Source organism: Mus caroli, chromosome 11, assembly GCF_900094665.2.
Source record: "Mus caroli chromosome 11, CAROLI_EIJ_v1.1, whole genome shotgun sequence".
Classification (NCBI taxonomy): Eukaryota; Metazoa; Chordata; class Mammalia; order Rodentia; family Muridae; genus Mus; species Mus caroli.
In genome coordinates, this window is record NC_034580.1 from 114,215,993 (window position 1) to 114,232,871 (window position 16,879).

The 16,879-nt window shown below is 52.4% G+C and overlaps 2 protein-coding genes across 5 annotated transcripts in view; both read right to left on the reverse strand.

The window, feature by feature from the left end:
- Positions 1-16,879, reverse strand: part of Timp2 (TIMP metallopeptidase inhibitor 2) — a 51,265-nt gene that overhangs the window by 21,750 nt on the left and 12,636 nt on the right. The gene's annotated exons all lie outside the window — the stretch shown is intronic.
- Positions 6,509-16,250, reverse strand: Cep295nl (CEP295 N-terminal like). 4 transcript variants are annotated; one of them, XM_021175580.2, is made up of 3 exons: positions 15,993-16,250; positions 15,247-15,339; positions 6,510-8,405 (listed from the first exon to the last, which is right to left on the reverse strand). In XM_021175580.2, exon 3 carries the CDS (start codon positions 8,401-8,403, stop codon positions 6,802-6,804), a length of 1,602 nt encoding a protein of 533 aa, XP_021031239.1. In that variant the 5' UTR covers positions 8,404-8,405; positions 15,247-15,339; positions 15,993-16,250; the 3' UTR covers positions 6,510-6,801. The 4 variants fall into 4 exon arrangements, with proteins under 4 accessions (XP_021031237.1, XP_021031239.1, XP_021031240.1 ...); XM_021175581.2 differs by having other exon boundaries at positions 16,161-16,233; XM_021175579.2 differs by having other exon boundaries at positions 6,747-8,405; positions 15,247-15,343.

Sequence of the window (16,879 nt, forward strand, 5' to 3'; positions counted from 1 at the left end):
CTGTGGCAAAAGAGTCATGGTTCTCCCTCCGGAGGGGCTCCTGTCTGTCCCCTGGGTCACCAACACATGGTCTATTGAGCCCTGAAGACATGTTCATAAATCCAACAAGACTGTGTGTGTGTGTAGAAAGGGGAGAAAGAGTGAGAGGAGAGAGAGAGAGAGAGGAGAGAGAGAGAGAGAGAGAGAGAGAGAGAGAGAGAGAGAGAGAGAGAGAGAGAGGACACTAGGTAACTTACTAGCATGGAATTCACTATGTAAACTAGGCTAGCCTTGAGGTCACAGAGATCTACCTGCTTCTGCCTCCCAAGTGCAGGGATTAAAGACCTGCACCACCACACCCAGCTTGTCATCGACTTTAGATTTTGATAGTGTCCATTGTAACATCGTGGAAGTCCCTTGAGAATCTAAAGACACAACCTGCCCAGAGTCCATTGGAGGGTCATAACCTGAAAGAAAGCTGCTTGCAAGAGTCTTCCTTGTTGGAGTCTGGAGTCTGTAACCCTCTTGTGGGCCCACCTGCTCTTGGGACAATCCCATAAGCCAACTGAATATTTAAGTCCTATGCACGGCCCCTACTCAGCTCCCTCTCTGGGGTGTGAGTTTCCCATATTGAGCACAGATGAACCTGTAGCTATCAACACCTGTCTTCTGAGGTTGAAAAGATTTATTCAGGATCACCAGAGGGTCACTACCTGGCCACTCCATCCTTCAGGATTCTGCTGTGACATGGGGCCAGCAAGGTCCTATAGAAAACCTGTCAGTTTAATTCGGCCAGCGATACACTGTTTTAAGGCTACTGGCATTAAGGTGGGGGAGATCCCTCAGGGAAAGACCTCCCTCATCCCATCGATACAAATAGATACAAATGGATACAAATGCAGTAACTTTAGGCCCAGCTGCAGATATCTAACTAAAGTCAGCCACTCTACTTCTTTGTTTCTTGAGAGAGTTCTTGCCAATCAATTCAGCCGGATTATTTAGAAAAAAAAAAAATCTCTTTCTCCCAGAGTAAACAAAGGCTCTGGTGGCTTTCTCCAGTCTGCTCTGTGTGGGGGTGAGAGGGTGGGGCGATAAGGTCTTGTCCTTTACACCCTCCATTCAGCTAGCAAAGTGCTAACACCACCCATAACTAGACCCTGACTGAGGTGGCCCCCTGGGATCAGTTTCTTGTCCCTTTAGAGAGGGCATCACAATACACGTAGTTGGTCAGCCAGGCTGCCTTTTCATTGAATCTGGATTAATTTGTCTTGAACTCTGAAAGTCAGCCTGGAGAAGAACTGGGCAGTGCCCCAATTCTATACCCTCAGCTGGGGACATAAGATCAGCCACACCATCCTGGCTTTGTCCTATGACAGCTGCCATCAGATGGTTACAGTGTTCAGGATGCTGTCCTTGAACTGCTGTGGGACCTGAGTTGGGCTGTGGAGGGCATGGGGACGACCACTTGGATGGACCTCTCTTGTTCCTTAGAATGGGACGACTTCACTGGCTGGAGGAGCCACTGGGGATGGGGAGTAGTGGTCATCAGAGGGGCTCTGTCCTGGAGCCCTAAAACCTGCTCTGGCTCCCAGGTCTTGAGGCAACACCTCAGCATGAGGATGTAGAGTTATAGGTGAGCAGCTAGGTGTCCCAAGGGATGAAAGGCAGGTTTGATGCTCACAAGTCCTCAGGTACCAAGGATTCCAGCTCTACCTGATGTCTCTGGCTTCATGGTGATCAACCTTCTCACTGTTGTGACCTCACGGTGACCTCTGCAGATTGCTGAGGTCGTCCACTGAACTCTACCCTGCCTTGTTTGCTCCATGCCCAGCCACTCTGGTTGGTGAAAAAAAAAAAAGACCTTCCCCAAATCGTTTTTCTCTCATTTCCCTAAAAAGGAAAAGGGGGCTGTCATTCAGTAATTAAAAACAGTCCTGTGCTGGTGAGCAGGATTCCACACTGCTTTCCTCTGTCAGCAGCTGAGACCAGCCAGCCCCTCCCACAGAAACTCCCAAATCCGATGATCTGTCCCTTCATAGGCAGCAACTGGGCTTTTTGGGGAGCATGAAACCAAGCAGGACTCCAGCCTTGGGGAAGGGCTGAGCCTACTCAGGATGAGGTCAAGACCTGTTCATCTATAGCAACTCAAGCCAAGGCGAGCCGATGGGTGTGGCTGAGGGTGAGGGAGGAGGGGGATGGGGTTCCAAAGCTCTGACCAAGGGACTGCAGGGCACTCAGCTCTGGGCCACACCACTCATGGACTGGTGCCTGGGAATGTGCCAGGCCTGCCTAGCAGCAGGCTCCCTGCCCACTGCTCAGATTCTAGCATGATCGCACGCACAGGAGGGCGGCTGTCCGCTAGATGCCCGTCTCCATGGAGACCAGCTTTCCCATCTCCATTTCCTGCCCATTCCTCTGGCTCTTCTCTGGGAGGGCGATGGCACATCTATATGAGCGAGCAGAAGCAAGCTACAAGCATTCTTGGCCCAGCCCTCCAGCTGCATCATGCCCCCCAGGACCCTGGCTCTATCCTTCTAGGCCTGGTGGAACCAAGCCCACGCCCTGCAACCCTTCCTTTACAGTGGCGGGCCAGCAGGATCTCATGCCAAGGCCTTAAGTGCGGCCCTTCCCATTCACGTGCCGCTGAATCATTTGAAAAACATCCATCCCGCTCCTGGGAGGGTTTGCTGAGAACAGTGTGGCTTTGTGGAGGAGGCTGCTGCTCCGCAATTTCTATGCCAGGAAGCCAAGGGCCTCACGGGAGCCAAGCTCAGCCCTGTAAAATCCCGAAGCTGGGCAAGCCGGGCAGCATAGAGCAGGGCAGAGAAAGCCCAGAGAGATCCCCGAGGGCACTCTGCTGACCCCTATAAACCATCTGTCTTCCCATAGCACTGAGGCAGGTCGGGGTCTTCACTTGGTGGCTGTGGATGGAAAGATGGATGGACGGATGGACAGACGGATGTCGGTCATCTTTCTTCGTTCGCTCCTTTCCCAGGAGCAGACCTAGGATGACCGGATCTTTGGGCCTCTGCTTTAGTGCTTAGCACTGACAATCCTGGGCCTATAAATGGGACACTAAGGCACGGAGCTGTGAGCAGAGCCCATACACCATGCCTGAAGGGACACAGCAGAATGTACATTCTCATTCCCCAGCCCCTCATCAGTTAGAGCCCCACCCCAAGCCACGGAGTACGGAAGGACATTCAAGATAGTCCTCAAGTGTCCAGCCAGATGGTCTAGGGCCCATAGCTTCCCCAGTCTGGATCCTCTGAAGACTGGCGGGAGGCCAGACCCTGTCTGGTTTTGGACTCTGATCTCTTGCTGTTATGTACTTGTTAGGGAGGGGGAACAATACAGGTTAGAGAGGGTCCCTGCCCCACTCCCAAACTCACGCCCCTTTTCTAAACTCATTCTCTCATTGGTATGAAGTCCTGGGTGCTGCTGTTAGCATGTGCACATGTGCTAGCCATGCAGGCAGTTAGGTAGGGAGAGGTGACTGAGCCAAGTGTGCCCCAGTGGATCATCCTGGTCACCACTGACTGGCTCAGCCAGTGTGGCAGTGAGCAGTGCAGGCACCTGTCTCTCTCACCTGGTGGACATCCCAGGCATGCCCCAACCTCTGGACAGTGACATTGCTGCTGTCCTGCAAATCTGGGTATACAGGGTGCCTGTCCAGCACACGGTCGGCCTCGGAGACTTTTCTGAGTACATGTACACTGGAGAAAATGCATGGGGCAGAGACGTGAGGAAGGAGCGCGATGAAAAGGATTCTGGTGAGTGCAGCACGTAGTCAGAATAAAGGTTCTGCCCCCTGCCCCTGTGCGTACAGAGACACAAAGCCTGGAGAAGCTCTGGCATACAAAGTGCTCTGAGGAGGTGCAGGGCAAGAGTGCATCAGGAGACGGAGGATAAAGGCAGCCTCCATGCCTGGACTCTTCTGCAACCAGACAGAGCTCTGTACAAACCCAGAAGCCTCACACTAGCCCTTAGTACTCCGTCTCAGTAGGCTAGGCCTGGAGTGTGAATATGGACTGCCCCAACCCTGGCCAGCAGTGCTATCTATGCGAACCAATGCCTCAGGATTTGAGTGGTGTCAAGCAGGAGTGTCCTCCGAACACCTGTCAAGAATGCAGATGCCAGTGACAGAGATGGCTGAAGTTGGGTATGAGGGAGGAGATGGACTCTCAAGACTGGGGAGTCAGCGTGTTGACCCCTTGCCTGCCCCTTGAGTGACAGAGCCTTTACTCTTGTCACTGTGGTCCTTGAGGCTGATGGGTGAGGAGAGTGGAGGGTGCTGGGGAGGCTCCAGGTTACACCGGAGGACTTTGCATTGCCACTCAGATGTCTCAGTGTAACCTAAAGGGTGAAATGGGGTCCACACTCATGACCCTTTAGGGATAAGATGGGAAGGCAGTCATGACATCTCCTTAGGGAATTGCTGGAAGTCATTGTTTTAGCATGAGGAGATCCTAGGGGTTGGATTCACAACCTACACCACTGGCCTGAGCCAAGGCTAGCCCATCCCCCTTTAGCCTCGTATAAGACAAGTGGGAGAGGGCAGGGTTTCTCCTCATGCTCCCTGCCAAGGGACAGTGTAGGTGTTACTGTCCAGGCAGAGGTGACTCATCCTTCATCATGTCTCAGCACCCATCCCTACACCTACTTTTAGCTCAGTGTAGCCGAGGAGGAGCAATTCCTTACTCAGAACATGGGCCACAAATACCATTTTTGTAAATGGAAACAAAAACAATGTGCTGTGCCCTGGGAAGATGAGTCTGCTCATTGGGCTGTGGCTTCCAACTAAGCTGGGAGGCTTGGTTACGCAACGTGAGGTCCAGTTGTGACCGCATCTTTAGGCTGAGGGACGCCGCAACACCCACTTGACTCCTCTGGATGGAGGTGGTGCTGCAGGGTGCTGCCCCATATCATGCAACACAGCCTCAGCCAACAGTCAGGCAGGAATGAGGTCTGACGACCGAGAAACAAAAGCAGATTCCAAACCCCTGTGGGATATCACTAGGGTCCAGCCAGATGAGGAGCACAGTAGCAGGCGGCTTCGGACTCAGGCTGCTCAGAACCACACACCCACCGGGCCCAGTAACATCATGCTGTGGGCCTAACCCCTGGGCAACACTGCTCACACAGGCTACTCAATGCTTGTGTGTTCTGCTATGCACAAGCTGTATGGCCCTCACAGGCTGCTCCCAGCTTACCTGCTGGGACAGGGCTGGGGAAAGGGTCGGGGACAGCGATTGGCACTCTGTGTAGATGAAAACTATCAGGAGAGCAGAGAAAATTCTTTCAGCAGAAATGGTGCAAACGGGAAGCTGAGGGGTGGTAAACGGAGCCCTCCCACCTACGCCCCAGCTGCACGCTTTCGTTGCAGCTTCCAAAAGTGTTTTTTAAACAAGAGCTGGCGCCAAAGCTGGGGTTAGAATGAAGCACTTCTCGGTGCCAGGCCTCCCAATCCAAAGGCACTGGCTGCATAGTGCTCTTCTTCACAAAGAGGCACAGACACGCTGGGGGTCCTGGGAGGAGAGCTCCAAAAGCCCCGCCAAGGTATCATGCCAAGTTATCATGCCAAGGTGAACGCATCTCCATGCGTTCTACATTCATGGCTGGGGGTCAGGAGCAAGGCTGAGAGACCACAGCAGGGAAGTGGCACGTCAATCCCCAGGAAAACCAGCCATGACCCACCATGCTCAGTAGAAGTGTATGTGCTGCAGGGTTCAGCAGGTGCGTGTCCCAGGAAGCAGGGGGTTGAGATAAAATCGATATATGTCAGAGAATCTTCCCTAGGTCATTTGGCTTAATAGTCCTCCATTACGTGGTCTACAAAACACATATGAGAAATAAAGATGGCCGTTTTATAGACTGATATTACTAATGCATCATGAACCAATGCAATCCATCAAGCTATCTAGAAGTCAATGAGAAGAAAGTGGGAGGGGGAGGGGAGGAGTGAGAGAAGGCTCAGAAACTAAGGTGGAGCCATAGCCAGCAGCTACCGCCTAAGTCAGTCAGGTCCCCACTGTACTTGGCCCCACCCACCCCAGTGGTAACCCCAACTGCTATTGTAGTTTGGGGGGTTGAACCTAGGGCCTCACGCACCCTCAGCGTAGCTTATGGAGCATTCTACACTCCTCTAAGCCACAGCCCAGCCCTTCCACAGCTTCTTTGGGGCTGCAAAAGTCAAGCTGAGCAGTGGCCAGATGCTAGCTGGCAAAAGGAGGGCAGTTACTATCTGGGCTCTGCAGAGAAAGTCTGTTGACCCCCATCTTCCCAGGTGGCTGCTGGTTCAGAAAAAAGCTAACGAGACATCCAGGTCTCCCCTCTGTTGACACCACTCCACAATCAGCACTGGCCTCAGATAGGTCACCCAGCTGAGCTGGGCTTGCCTGTCCCCCATCCATAAGGTTCTAAGAGTGCATATATTGTAAGCACTGTTATCTCTTTTTCTTCCCCGTCTCCTAAAGGAGGGAGATTTTAGCTAATGGCTCTGACATTGTCTCAGCCAGAGTCCAAGCAACCAATGATGTATCTTTTGAAACTGTGCCCGTCTAACCCCAAATGCCCCAGGAAGCCCAGTGTTTGGGTAAACCATCTGAAGAATCTATTTTACCTGGGGTTTCCATGAGTCCCCATAGACTATAAAACCAGACTGTAGAACACCGGCTAGACTCACTCTCTGGACCCCATGGGGAACCTGCTTCTGCATGAAGGCATTTGCTGGGATGGGAAACAAAGAGACTTAAGAGACACACAGGCATGGTGCAGGCAAAGCAGCCATCAGGGATGTATTTATCATGGGTGGGTCTGCTTTTAAAATGATTTTTGAAACTCTTGCAAGCGTTTCCTGGCTTTTTCCAAAAACTCCTGGTGTAACTTGTTTTGCTCTAAGATCTGCTGCTGGAGGTCACGAATCATCTGGTTCTGTTTGTCCTCATCGAGAAGGCCGTTGTCCAGGGACAGGTTGTTTCGGTCAGAGGGCAGGGCACAGATCCCAGTGGAATTAGATTTGAGGAGAGCCAAGCGCATCCGTCTACGCGCCCGGCGTTCTTCCTCCAGCTCAGCCTTGTAGTGGATCTCCAAGCTCATGTTGGGGTGTTCTGTCAGCTCCAAAAGTGTCTTTTGCCTTCTCTGCTCCAACTCTGCCTTCTGCTTTTGCCTCAAAGCCATCCAGCTTGCTACAGAGTCTGCCTGTTTCTGCAGGTAAGGCTTGAGGCTTTCGTCCTCCAACAAAGGTGACTTGGGTGGCTCCTGTCCTGACTCTGGGCTTAGTGAGAGTAAGTCATCTTGTTCTCTAGATGTTCCTGCCTTGACAGGCACTAGGCTTTCACTCTTTAATGGGTACTTTGCTATCTGTTGGTATCTGGGGTACTCTGTGTCACTCAGTATCTGTTTCAGATTGATTTTGGACCACATCTCAGTGGTCTCCACCTCGGTTGGGCTCCCAGACTCCTCGGTGATTTCTACCTCCTCCGTCCTCTCCTCTCTTGGGGTGCCAAAGTTCTCACTCCGAATCTCTGAGTAGCTCTGCTGCTCATCTGGATTCTGGTCTGCCTTGAGCCTCTGTTCCAGGTGCAAATTCAAATGCTTCTTCAGCTTCCTATTCGTGTTAAACAATTCTTCAAAGGTAGATTCGATTTCTTTGTGCCACAGATTCTTGTTGTACTTGCTTGGGGGCTCCTGGGATGCAGCCTCTTGTTTGCAGGTGGGGCCGAGGAGCAAGGGCTGAGTTAGGGCTGTTGTTTTGCCCTGTAGGCTCTGGTCCCTGAGGTTGTGAGTCCCCTTTGCCGAGGGCCGCCTCCCCTCCCGGAGGAATTCCTTCTGCACGTCCTCCATGCAGTCAGTGTCTCCATCAAAGAATGGGTTGAGCTTTGCCACACCTACCCTTCTGGTCACCCGAGGGCCCTGGTAGCCACCGTGGTTCTTACTTGAAGACACCCGTCTCCTTTTACCCTTCTCACCAGAGGCTGGGCTCCGGGCTTTGGCAGAACTGCGTCTCTCTGAGCATGGTGCCTTTTTCCGGGACTTGGGGTGCTGCCTGGGGTGCTCCTCCCTGCGGCCCCGCTCCTCTCTGAATGCTGCTCGGCTTCTCTCTTTAGCCCTCGTGTGTTTTGCTGTTCTTCTCTGGTTCTGTTCATGCACGCTGGAATCGTTTCCCACACTCCGCTCAGCTGCCTCGTCCAACAGGTGGGATAAATAGAGGCGTTCAGCCTGTCGGACCTGCTGCAGCCGGGCCTCCTGCCACTCTGCCTTTAACTCCTCAGCCAGGCGTTGCAGCTGTCGTGCTTTCCACTGCTGCAGAGTGGTACTGTCCTCCTCTTGGGCTGGCATCTCTAACGGCTTCTGCCTCAAAACTAAGGCTTCATCTTCGGAAGAAGGGCTCAGCTGAGCTGCTCGTTCTGTGTCTCTCTGCATTTCTGTGAGTTTTGCAGACACACTTGTAAGCAAAGGTGGCTGTAGCCAGAGGCAGAAGTTGCAGATGCGGGTGCCTGGGGCACCCGCAGAAACAAGAGAATCACAGCAAACCTACAAGGCCTGGAGGGCACAGGCCACTCTAGACAGCTGGAAGAAGAGTGTGCAAGGCCCTGGAGACAAGTGTACATGGGTGTACAGGATACACTCGAAACACCATCACCAGACCTCTCCCCAACCTCTGCCCACTGGCACCCACTCTCTGACTCTCTTTCCTGAACACCTCGGATGTTGTGGGTATGCATGTGGGAGTTTGCATGGGTGGGTTTGCACGGGGGCATGCATGTTTCACAGAGTACGGCTGCAGAGGGCATCTGGTAATGTCTGGAGATGATTTTTGTCATCACAAGAGGATGGAAGATGTGCTACCCATCTGCAGATGGGAACAAGCCAGAGACGTCACTAAACATTCTAAATGCACAGGGTAGCCCCAGGACAAAGGACAATAGCAGGGTAGAGACTGAGAACCCTTCACCCTTAAAGCAAGGTTAGGACTCAGGTGTCAGGGGAGGTTGCAGAAAGGAGCATCTGAAAACAAACAGGTGGGGGGGGGGGAAAGGTGGGAAGAGCAACAATGTAGCCATCGCTGGCAGGGTGTGTGTGTGGGGGGGGGAGGTGTGTGTGTGGATTTGTGCTCATACATCTGTGTTGCACGCCTGTATGCACAAGAGCAGGGGTGTGCATGCACATCTAGGAGAACAGGGGTGCATATGCAGGCATGTGTGTGGGAGAGCACATGATTGCTCCATGGATCTAATACAAACCAGACAGAGAGAAGGAGACATGCACGTTACATCACAGTGCTCTCGGCTTGGCACTGTGAGGTCGTCAGGGGACTGCTGTGTGTCTCCGTGGCACCAGAAGGGCCCATGCTTTGCCAGACTTTCCAAGAGAAGCTGTGCTTCTCAAGGGGACAGCGTCACATGATCACATTGGTCACATGAAGAGCCACCAACCGCCCTTTCTTTCAGTCCCTACAGGAGCAGGTTGATCCGCTTAAACCAATGTCAATCATAGCCATCAGAAAGCAGCTCTGCATATCCATTACTGATGATGTTACAATGTCACATACAGTTCAGGCTACCCCGTCCACTAGGCAGCTGTCGTGCAGGTTCCCCTTTTGGAGATGGGGATCTCCCTATACAACCCAGGTTGGCTTGGAACTTGTAATCTTCCTGTCTCGACCCTCCAAGTGCTACGCTTATAGGCATGCACACCACACAGCTGCTGAGCCTATAGGCATGCACACCACACAGCTGCTGAGCCTATAGGCATGCAAACCACACACTGCTGCTGAGCTATAGGCATGCATACCACACACTGCTGCTAAGCCTATAGATAGGCACACCACACACTGCTGCTGAGCCTATAGGCATGCATACCACACACAGCGGCTGAGCCTATAGACAGGCACACCACACACTGCTGCTGAGCTATAGGCATGCACACCACACACTGCTGCTAAGCCTATAGACAGGCACACCACACACTGCTGCTGAGCCTATAGACAGGCACACCACACACTGCTGCTGAGCCTATAGGCATGCATACCACACACAGCACAGATCACTTTTGTCTAGCTGTCCTGGGAAGTGATGCCCTGTTACCACCTGAGGTTCACATCTGGGGAAGCTGAAGCAGGGAGTCAGGGGACAATGGAACGAGATCACATCCTAGAAAGAGGTCTCTGACTAGGCAGACCGCAGGGTCTTTGACCAGTCATGACCAGTCACACTACACTGACACGGACAAGTATGTCCTTGTAATAGCTCCTTGCTCCCGACCAGGCAATCAGAAGTGTGTTCTTAGAAAAAACAGCGAATGTGACACCGGCCAGCATGCCAACCACGATAGTAGCCGAAAGGACAAAAACGAGAGGAAGATGGAGCCCTCAACTCAGAGACTGAGATTTTCTTTCAAAGTATAGAAAGGAATCATCTTCATATCGTACACAAAAATCAACTCACGGTGAAACCCATATAGACCTAAGGTCAGGTCTAAAATTATAAACCTTTAGAAAACAAGTGTGTGTGTGTGTGTGTGTGTACGTATACACATACACATATACATTCGTGGCCCTGGCTTAGGCAAAGATTTCTTAGACATAACAGGAAAAACCAAGCAGCTAAAGCAGAGATTGACAGGTGGCTGGCATCAGAAGCTAAGCCTGTGCACCCTCTGCAATCACCGAGGTTTTCACACCACAGACCCAGGAAGAGACTCCAGTCCATGCTATTTGAACAGCTCCATGAGAAGACTACCTAGGTACAACCAGAGGCCAGCAGGATGGCTCAGCAGGTAAAAGACCTGCTACACAAGCTTGTCATCCCGAGTTCAAGCCCCAGAATCCTGTGTAGGAGAACCAACAGCTGGAAGTTGCCCTTTCACCTCTACACATGTGCTGGCATCCACTCACACAGGCATCTACACACAGGCATCCGCTCAGGTGCACACAAAAAAAACAACATAATAGATGTTGTTTAAAAGATACAAATAGAACTGTCAAGATGGCTTAGCACTGCTCTTCCAGAGGACCAGGATTCAGTTGCCAGCACTCATGTAGGGTGGCTCACAATAGTCTGAAACTTAGTTCCAAGGGATATGACACCTCTGGCCTCCATGGGCACCACACTCATGTGCACATGCCACCATCATGTCCCCAAACCCATCCCCTGTACCTCACTCCCCCTCCTCACCTCACAATCCCATCCCCACCATCCCACCTCTCCCCTACCCTCACCCCAGCCCAACATAATTAAAAATAAGTCTTTTTGTTTTAAAGGAAAAGACACAAAGATACAGATAGAGACTTCACCAAGAAGACAGATGCGTAGCTGAGAGAGCACATGAAGAGCTACAGTCACCACAGAAAGGCAGGCTGAAGCTGCAGTGTGACTGTCTCACTCCCTCCACAATCAGGAGGAGCTAGGGAAACTGGAACCTACATCCTGTGGTGGGCGTTTAAAATGGGGCAAGGCACTTCGTCAACAGTCTGGCAGCTTCTCTAACAGTAGGCCGTAGACTGAGTGGCCTGGAATTACCACATCTAAGTCTGTAGCCAGGAGAAATGGAAGCTCAGAGAGAGAGAGAGAGAGAGAGAGAGAGAGAGAGAGAGAGAGACCCAGTGAGTCAGAACCCAGAGCAGCTGGGTGTGAACGTGTGTCTCACACCGAACCCTGAGCTTTACCCACACGGGGAATAGCCACAGTGGTGTCGCCATGGGTGGGGAGGGTCTGTGTTGCTGTGACGATCTCTCTGATGGCACCAGTCCCACCTAAGGTGTAAAGTCTATTTCTGAGCCTAGAGCCAGTGACTCCCATCCTTTCTCACAGGTGACAATCACTAAGAACTGCCCTGTCTCTGCCACCCAGAAGTAGTCCCCATCTCAGTCAGTGACCCTCACCCTCATGGAGAAATCTTTGGGAGAATAATAGCCAATTCTGCAGTTCAGGAATCCATGTCCCCATGACAATTGCCTTTTCGCTCTTTTCTGTGCCCTCCCCCTCAACTTTCTTGTGACCAAAGGACAGGGTTCCACTTGGAACTCAAGGAGGGTCCTTGCTGAGCCTGAGATTGCTAAGGAGAGGCACCTACTCAACTGATGTCCTCATCAGCAAGTCCCAAAAGTCATGCAGAGCCACCCATAGCACATACCTGAGCCAACAGGTCAGTACCAGGTTGCACATGAGAGCCTGAGGTCCCCCCACCTCCAAGGTGATCCCAATGCCTTTGAGCATTTGGGTAGAAGAAAAAGTCAGTGCCTGCCCCAGAGAAACCAGGAACCAAAGTGATATAATCAGAAGCTACGCGAGGAGCCAGAGAACAGGCTCACACCAGCCAGGCTGGATCCCAGAAGCATTTGGGGTCCTGCAGCTGACCTGTGTAAGTCCTGTCTCTCATGCAGGAGAGCCATCCTGGTACCCATGCCCCGTGGATGCCTAGGGTCTGCTTTCTGCACATCCGCAAGGACAGCCACACAGCTAAATAGCGGCACCAGGCCCTCTACTTGCTGCTTTTGTTGTAACCATGCGTCACACCCTCCTACCACCAGGTACACAGTGGCCACAGACCACCATTGTAGTTGACCACTGATATGACTCAAATATTCACCAAATAATGAATACAGCAGATGCTACCTACCACCTTCCCCAGACACAGGTGAACAATATCAAGTACTACGACCTCCAGGGACTTGGAAGAATGTGTTCTTTTATGGATGCTTAGCCAAGTCAGGGGATACTTGTGAAGACAAGACCAAGTGGAGCTAGCTGGCTGGACTCAGCATCCGTAACCATAAAGCCAGGCTGCAGTGCCTCTCAGTCCACCTGCACAGTTAGCTCTCTTTCCCTCCGGCAACAACAACAGCTGAGCCCCTACAAGGGATTTCTTACAAGCCCTCCTGTCTTCCATGCACCCACCTCTATGCCTGCACCCTCCCCCCACTACAGTACACCGAGACAACCTAGAGTGGCCCCTCTTGTCCTTACAAGCAAGTCTCCAAATATCACCCACAGGCAACAGCAGCACACCCTTGAAATTCTAGCAAGTTCCAGGGCTCCACCCTACAGAGATTCCCACCCCAGCCTGTGGGGCAGCTGCAGGGTCTGGTCGACTCTGTGCCTCCAGCTCCACATCCAGAACCCGTTGCTGCCCAGCGCCTTAACCGTGGTGCCTGTTGTGGATTCTTCATGAGGGTCCTCCCCTCCCCTCCCTGGGACACCCCACAATAGGAGGTCTTCTACAGCCCTATATACTCAGGACTCAGACACTAACATCCAGAGATACTTACAGATTAGTGGCATCAACTAGAGACAGCATTTCTATACAGCTCAGCCTTACAGTCTCATGCATGCAGCCTGACACTGCTGTAACTCCTGAGAGGGCCTGGCACAGAGCATACACAGTTCGCCCGTTACACAACACTGCTCTGGGTTTTCTTTAGTTCTTTGGTACAGCATAGGGCATCCTCAAGGGTTCTTAAGATATACAGGGCAGGCTCCTCTTACACTAAGTGACACATTAATCTAATGTGGACGTAGTAAGTCAGCTTTGTATAGCCGGCTGCAACCTCCCTGCTGGCTAGAACTGTCCCCCTCCTCTGATAGCAACCTGTCCCTCTAGCTGCTGTGGCCTGGCATCACACGAATAAACAGCTAGCAATGAATCTGTCAGAAAAGCAAACAGGAGTACAGGAGTCAGCGGGCCTGGCCCGTGTCAGGGACCCAAGCTTTTGACTCCATGTTCTCTCATCCTAAAACACAACACCCATAGGGCACTGGTGACCCACAAGACAGACGGAAAATCAGCTGCAAGTCTCCAGCTTTCGCAGCTCTCGTGTGGTTTCTGTTGATATTGGGTCTCCCTGTAGGCTAGCCTACGACTTGCGATCCTCCTCCCTCGGCCTCGTCAGTGCTAGGATTACAGGCCTGTGCCGCCAGTCCCAGATCACAAAGATTTTCTTTCAACAGCTTGTATCCCAGGTCAAATCTGACAGGACAGAATGTAAAAGGAAGACACCCAAATCTCACCCATTCCATCAGTCAGAGTATGGGGGCTTGGGAGACCCAAGCACTGTTTGTGGCTGGGAGCCACACGGCCCCTCAGAGCCCCAGGGTGATTTCTGTCCACAGTCTGAGAAGAATCTAATCCTCTGCTGGACAGCCCAGACATCCTGGGCTCAGACATAAAGAGAGGCATTTCGGTGATGTGGCTGCTGGGCCCTCAGTCTCCACAGACTGTCTCCACAGTCAGGGTGTCTCAGCAGCATATGATATGGCCTCTGTCACTGAGAACAGCACCTGGCTTGAAGGGAGCACAGGCCAATGTTGAAGGTAAAGACAACATTAAGGTCCAGGAAGCTGATGGGCAGACTGGGGTCTGTGATGTCAAAGGGATGAGAAGTGTCTGTGACAAGGTCACGGGATAATCATTTTCAAGGCACAATGAGGGGCTGAGCAGGCGGCTCAGTCAGCAAAGCTCTTACTGTGTAAGCAAGAGGATCCGAGTGCAGATCTCCTATGCAAAATACCTGAGCTCAGCAGCTCATGCCCGTGACCCCACTACAGGGGAGGCAGAGACTGGGGGACCCCTAGTGCTCACTGGCCAGGCAGGGTATCCAAGTTGGTAAGCTCCAGGTTCAGTGAGAGATCCTGTCTCGATATATACAGAAGCAAGGAAGACACCTGATGTGGGCCTCTGGTGTCACAAAACCCAACCATCAAATCGAAAAGTGTGACAGCCAAGCCCAGTGGCACATGCCTTTAGTCCCAGCACTCAGGAGGCAGAGGCAGTGAGAGTTCTGAGTTCAAGGCCAGCCTGGTCTACAGAGTGAGTTCTAGGACAGCCAGGGCTACACAAAGAAACCCTTTTGGGGGCGGGGCAAGGCGGGGCAGGGCACGGGGGAGCACAGTTTAAGTGTTGAAATGGCTAGGAGTATACTGAATAATAAGAAATGTACGGATGCTTGAGTAACAGCCAGACTGAATGTCAGCAGAGCAAGGGAGAGTCAGACATGCAAAGAGTTTCTTCCCAGATGGTTCTGAGAAAGGAGAGAAGAGGCCAGGGATGCCAGCAAGGATCTCAGAAGGACAATGACAAAAGGCAGAAACCTCTACAGGGATGGAGGATCTGGGAGGAGGGCAGGTGGTACACTGTGCGCCCAGAGAGAGGTGGTGATCAATGCTACCTCAGCCCCTCATCTGTGAAGTGAGTGACAGCAGTTTCTCCCATCGCTGTGAGGACCACCCAGATGCTCGGCCAGTTATGTGGGGAGAGGGCGGTACTTACGGTATGCGTCTCCAGATGACTGAGCCAGGCCAAGGAGGACACATTACAGGGAGGCAAAGGTTGGCCGGGTGAAAGGAAGCAGTTTCTATGGAGCTGTCTTGAAATCATTGGGTAGGCAATGAGACACCCATCACTGGAGGCATCCAAGCCAAGCCCAGGTGACATAAACATCAGAGATGTTTCTAACCCCATTTCTCTATACTCTACGACACAGTACGCTGTCTCATGGCCCGTTTCCGGCCCCTCCTCCCTCAGCTAAGTTCTAGAGAAAGATCATTCCTAAAGGCGCTGGGCTGCGTTTTTTTGAAGTGGTGTCAGAAACTCTCCTGGGGAAGGTGTGGCAAAGTATGTCTTGGCCAAGCTCACAGCCCCATTCTCACCCAGATTCTGGGGGTGGGGCTACACGTGGACATCTGACCATTCCCCTATGCTCTACCAGGACAGGGTAGGCTCTACCAGGCCAAGACAGCAGGGCAGCCAGTTGAGGGGGTGAGGAACAAGCTCAGATCCCCGCAGACAGACCTTGTGGTAAGCTGCGCTCTGACCTCAGGGTCCAGGCATCCACCAACCAAGAGGGGCACTTGTGGCTAATGCAGGTGGGGCCTTACTAAATATAGGGGTGGTATTCACCACCTTTCCAAGTCCCTAGCCAGCTCAGGGGCACCCAGCTGCTATTCTTAATGTCGTGACACCTCCCACTCCTCAGAGCATCTTGTCTTCCCACCCCCAACCCCCGCTGTCAGCACCTATTCTTGCTGGTAAGACGGACTTTTAAATCTGCATCAGGTCACGTGGCCTGGTCACACGCTCTCCCCCAACAGCCGGCACAAAAGACCCCCCTTCCCAGAGGAGAAGGGGCAGACACTGCAATCTTGTCCTAAGGTGGTCCACGTGGGGTTTCAGGGGTCACTGACCCAGGTTAGGTGGAATTACCACTCCCCACCTCTGCCAGCAGCCCTGTCTGCCCTGGCTGGTTAACCAAGGGAGGCTGTTGCCATGGGAACAGCAGAGCTGTGGTGCTGTGACATCACCTCAGGGGTGAGGTCAGATACAGAGACAGGCCAGTCAGAGGACAAGCTTCCAGGTGAGAAAAGCAATCAGAGATTTGTCTCAAGTGGCAGGGACTGTGAGCTTTTTGAAAGCGTCTGTTTGAAGAGGTGTTGATGAGCAATGTAGAAAGCCTCAGTTCACAGCCACAGCCTGGAGGAGTCCTCCCTCCCCTCAGACTGGCAGCATCACGACCTCCTCAGGCGATGCTCTCCCGCCCCAGCTGTCAGAATATTAAGAGGACAAACATGCGTAAAGATCTCAAGGACAGGCGCTTCCCATCCCTCTTCGTGCAGAGAAAGCAGCTGGCTGGTCTCGGGCAGAGGGGATGGGCTACTTCCCAACAGCTCTGAGAAGCTGACTGAGGCAGGAGAAGAAAGAATCCTAGCTCCGGCTCCTCTTTTATTCTTAAACCTTCTTAGACCTCAAAGCTAGACATCCTTGACTGTGCTGAAAGTGCTGGGGCCTCCTCTCAAAGTAAGACCACTGAGGGGAGGTGGCTTCGTAAAGAGTCAAGCTTCAAGTTTCTCCTATCGAGGAAAAGTAAAGGGCAGGGCAGGCCGAGCTTTTGAGAATGCAAGATGAG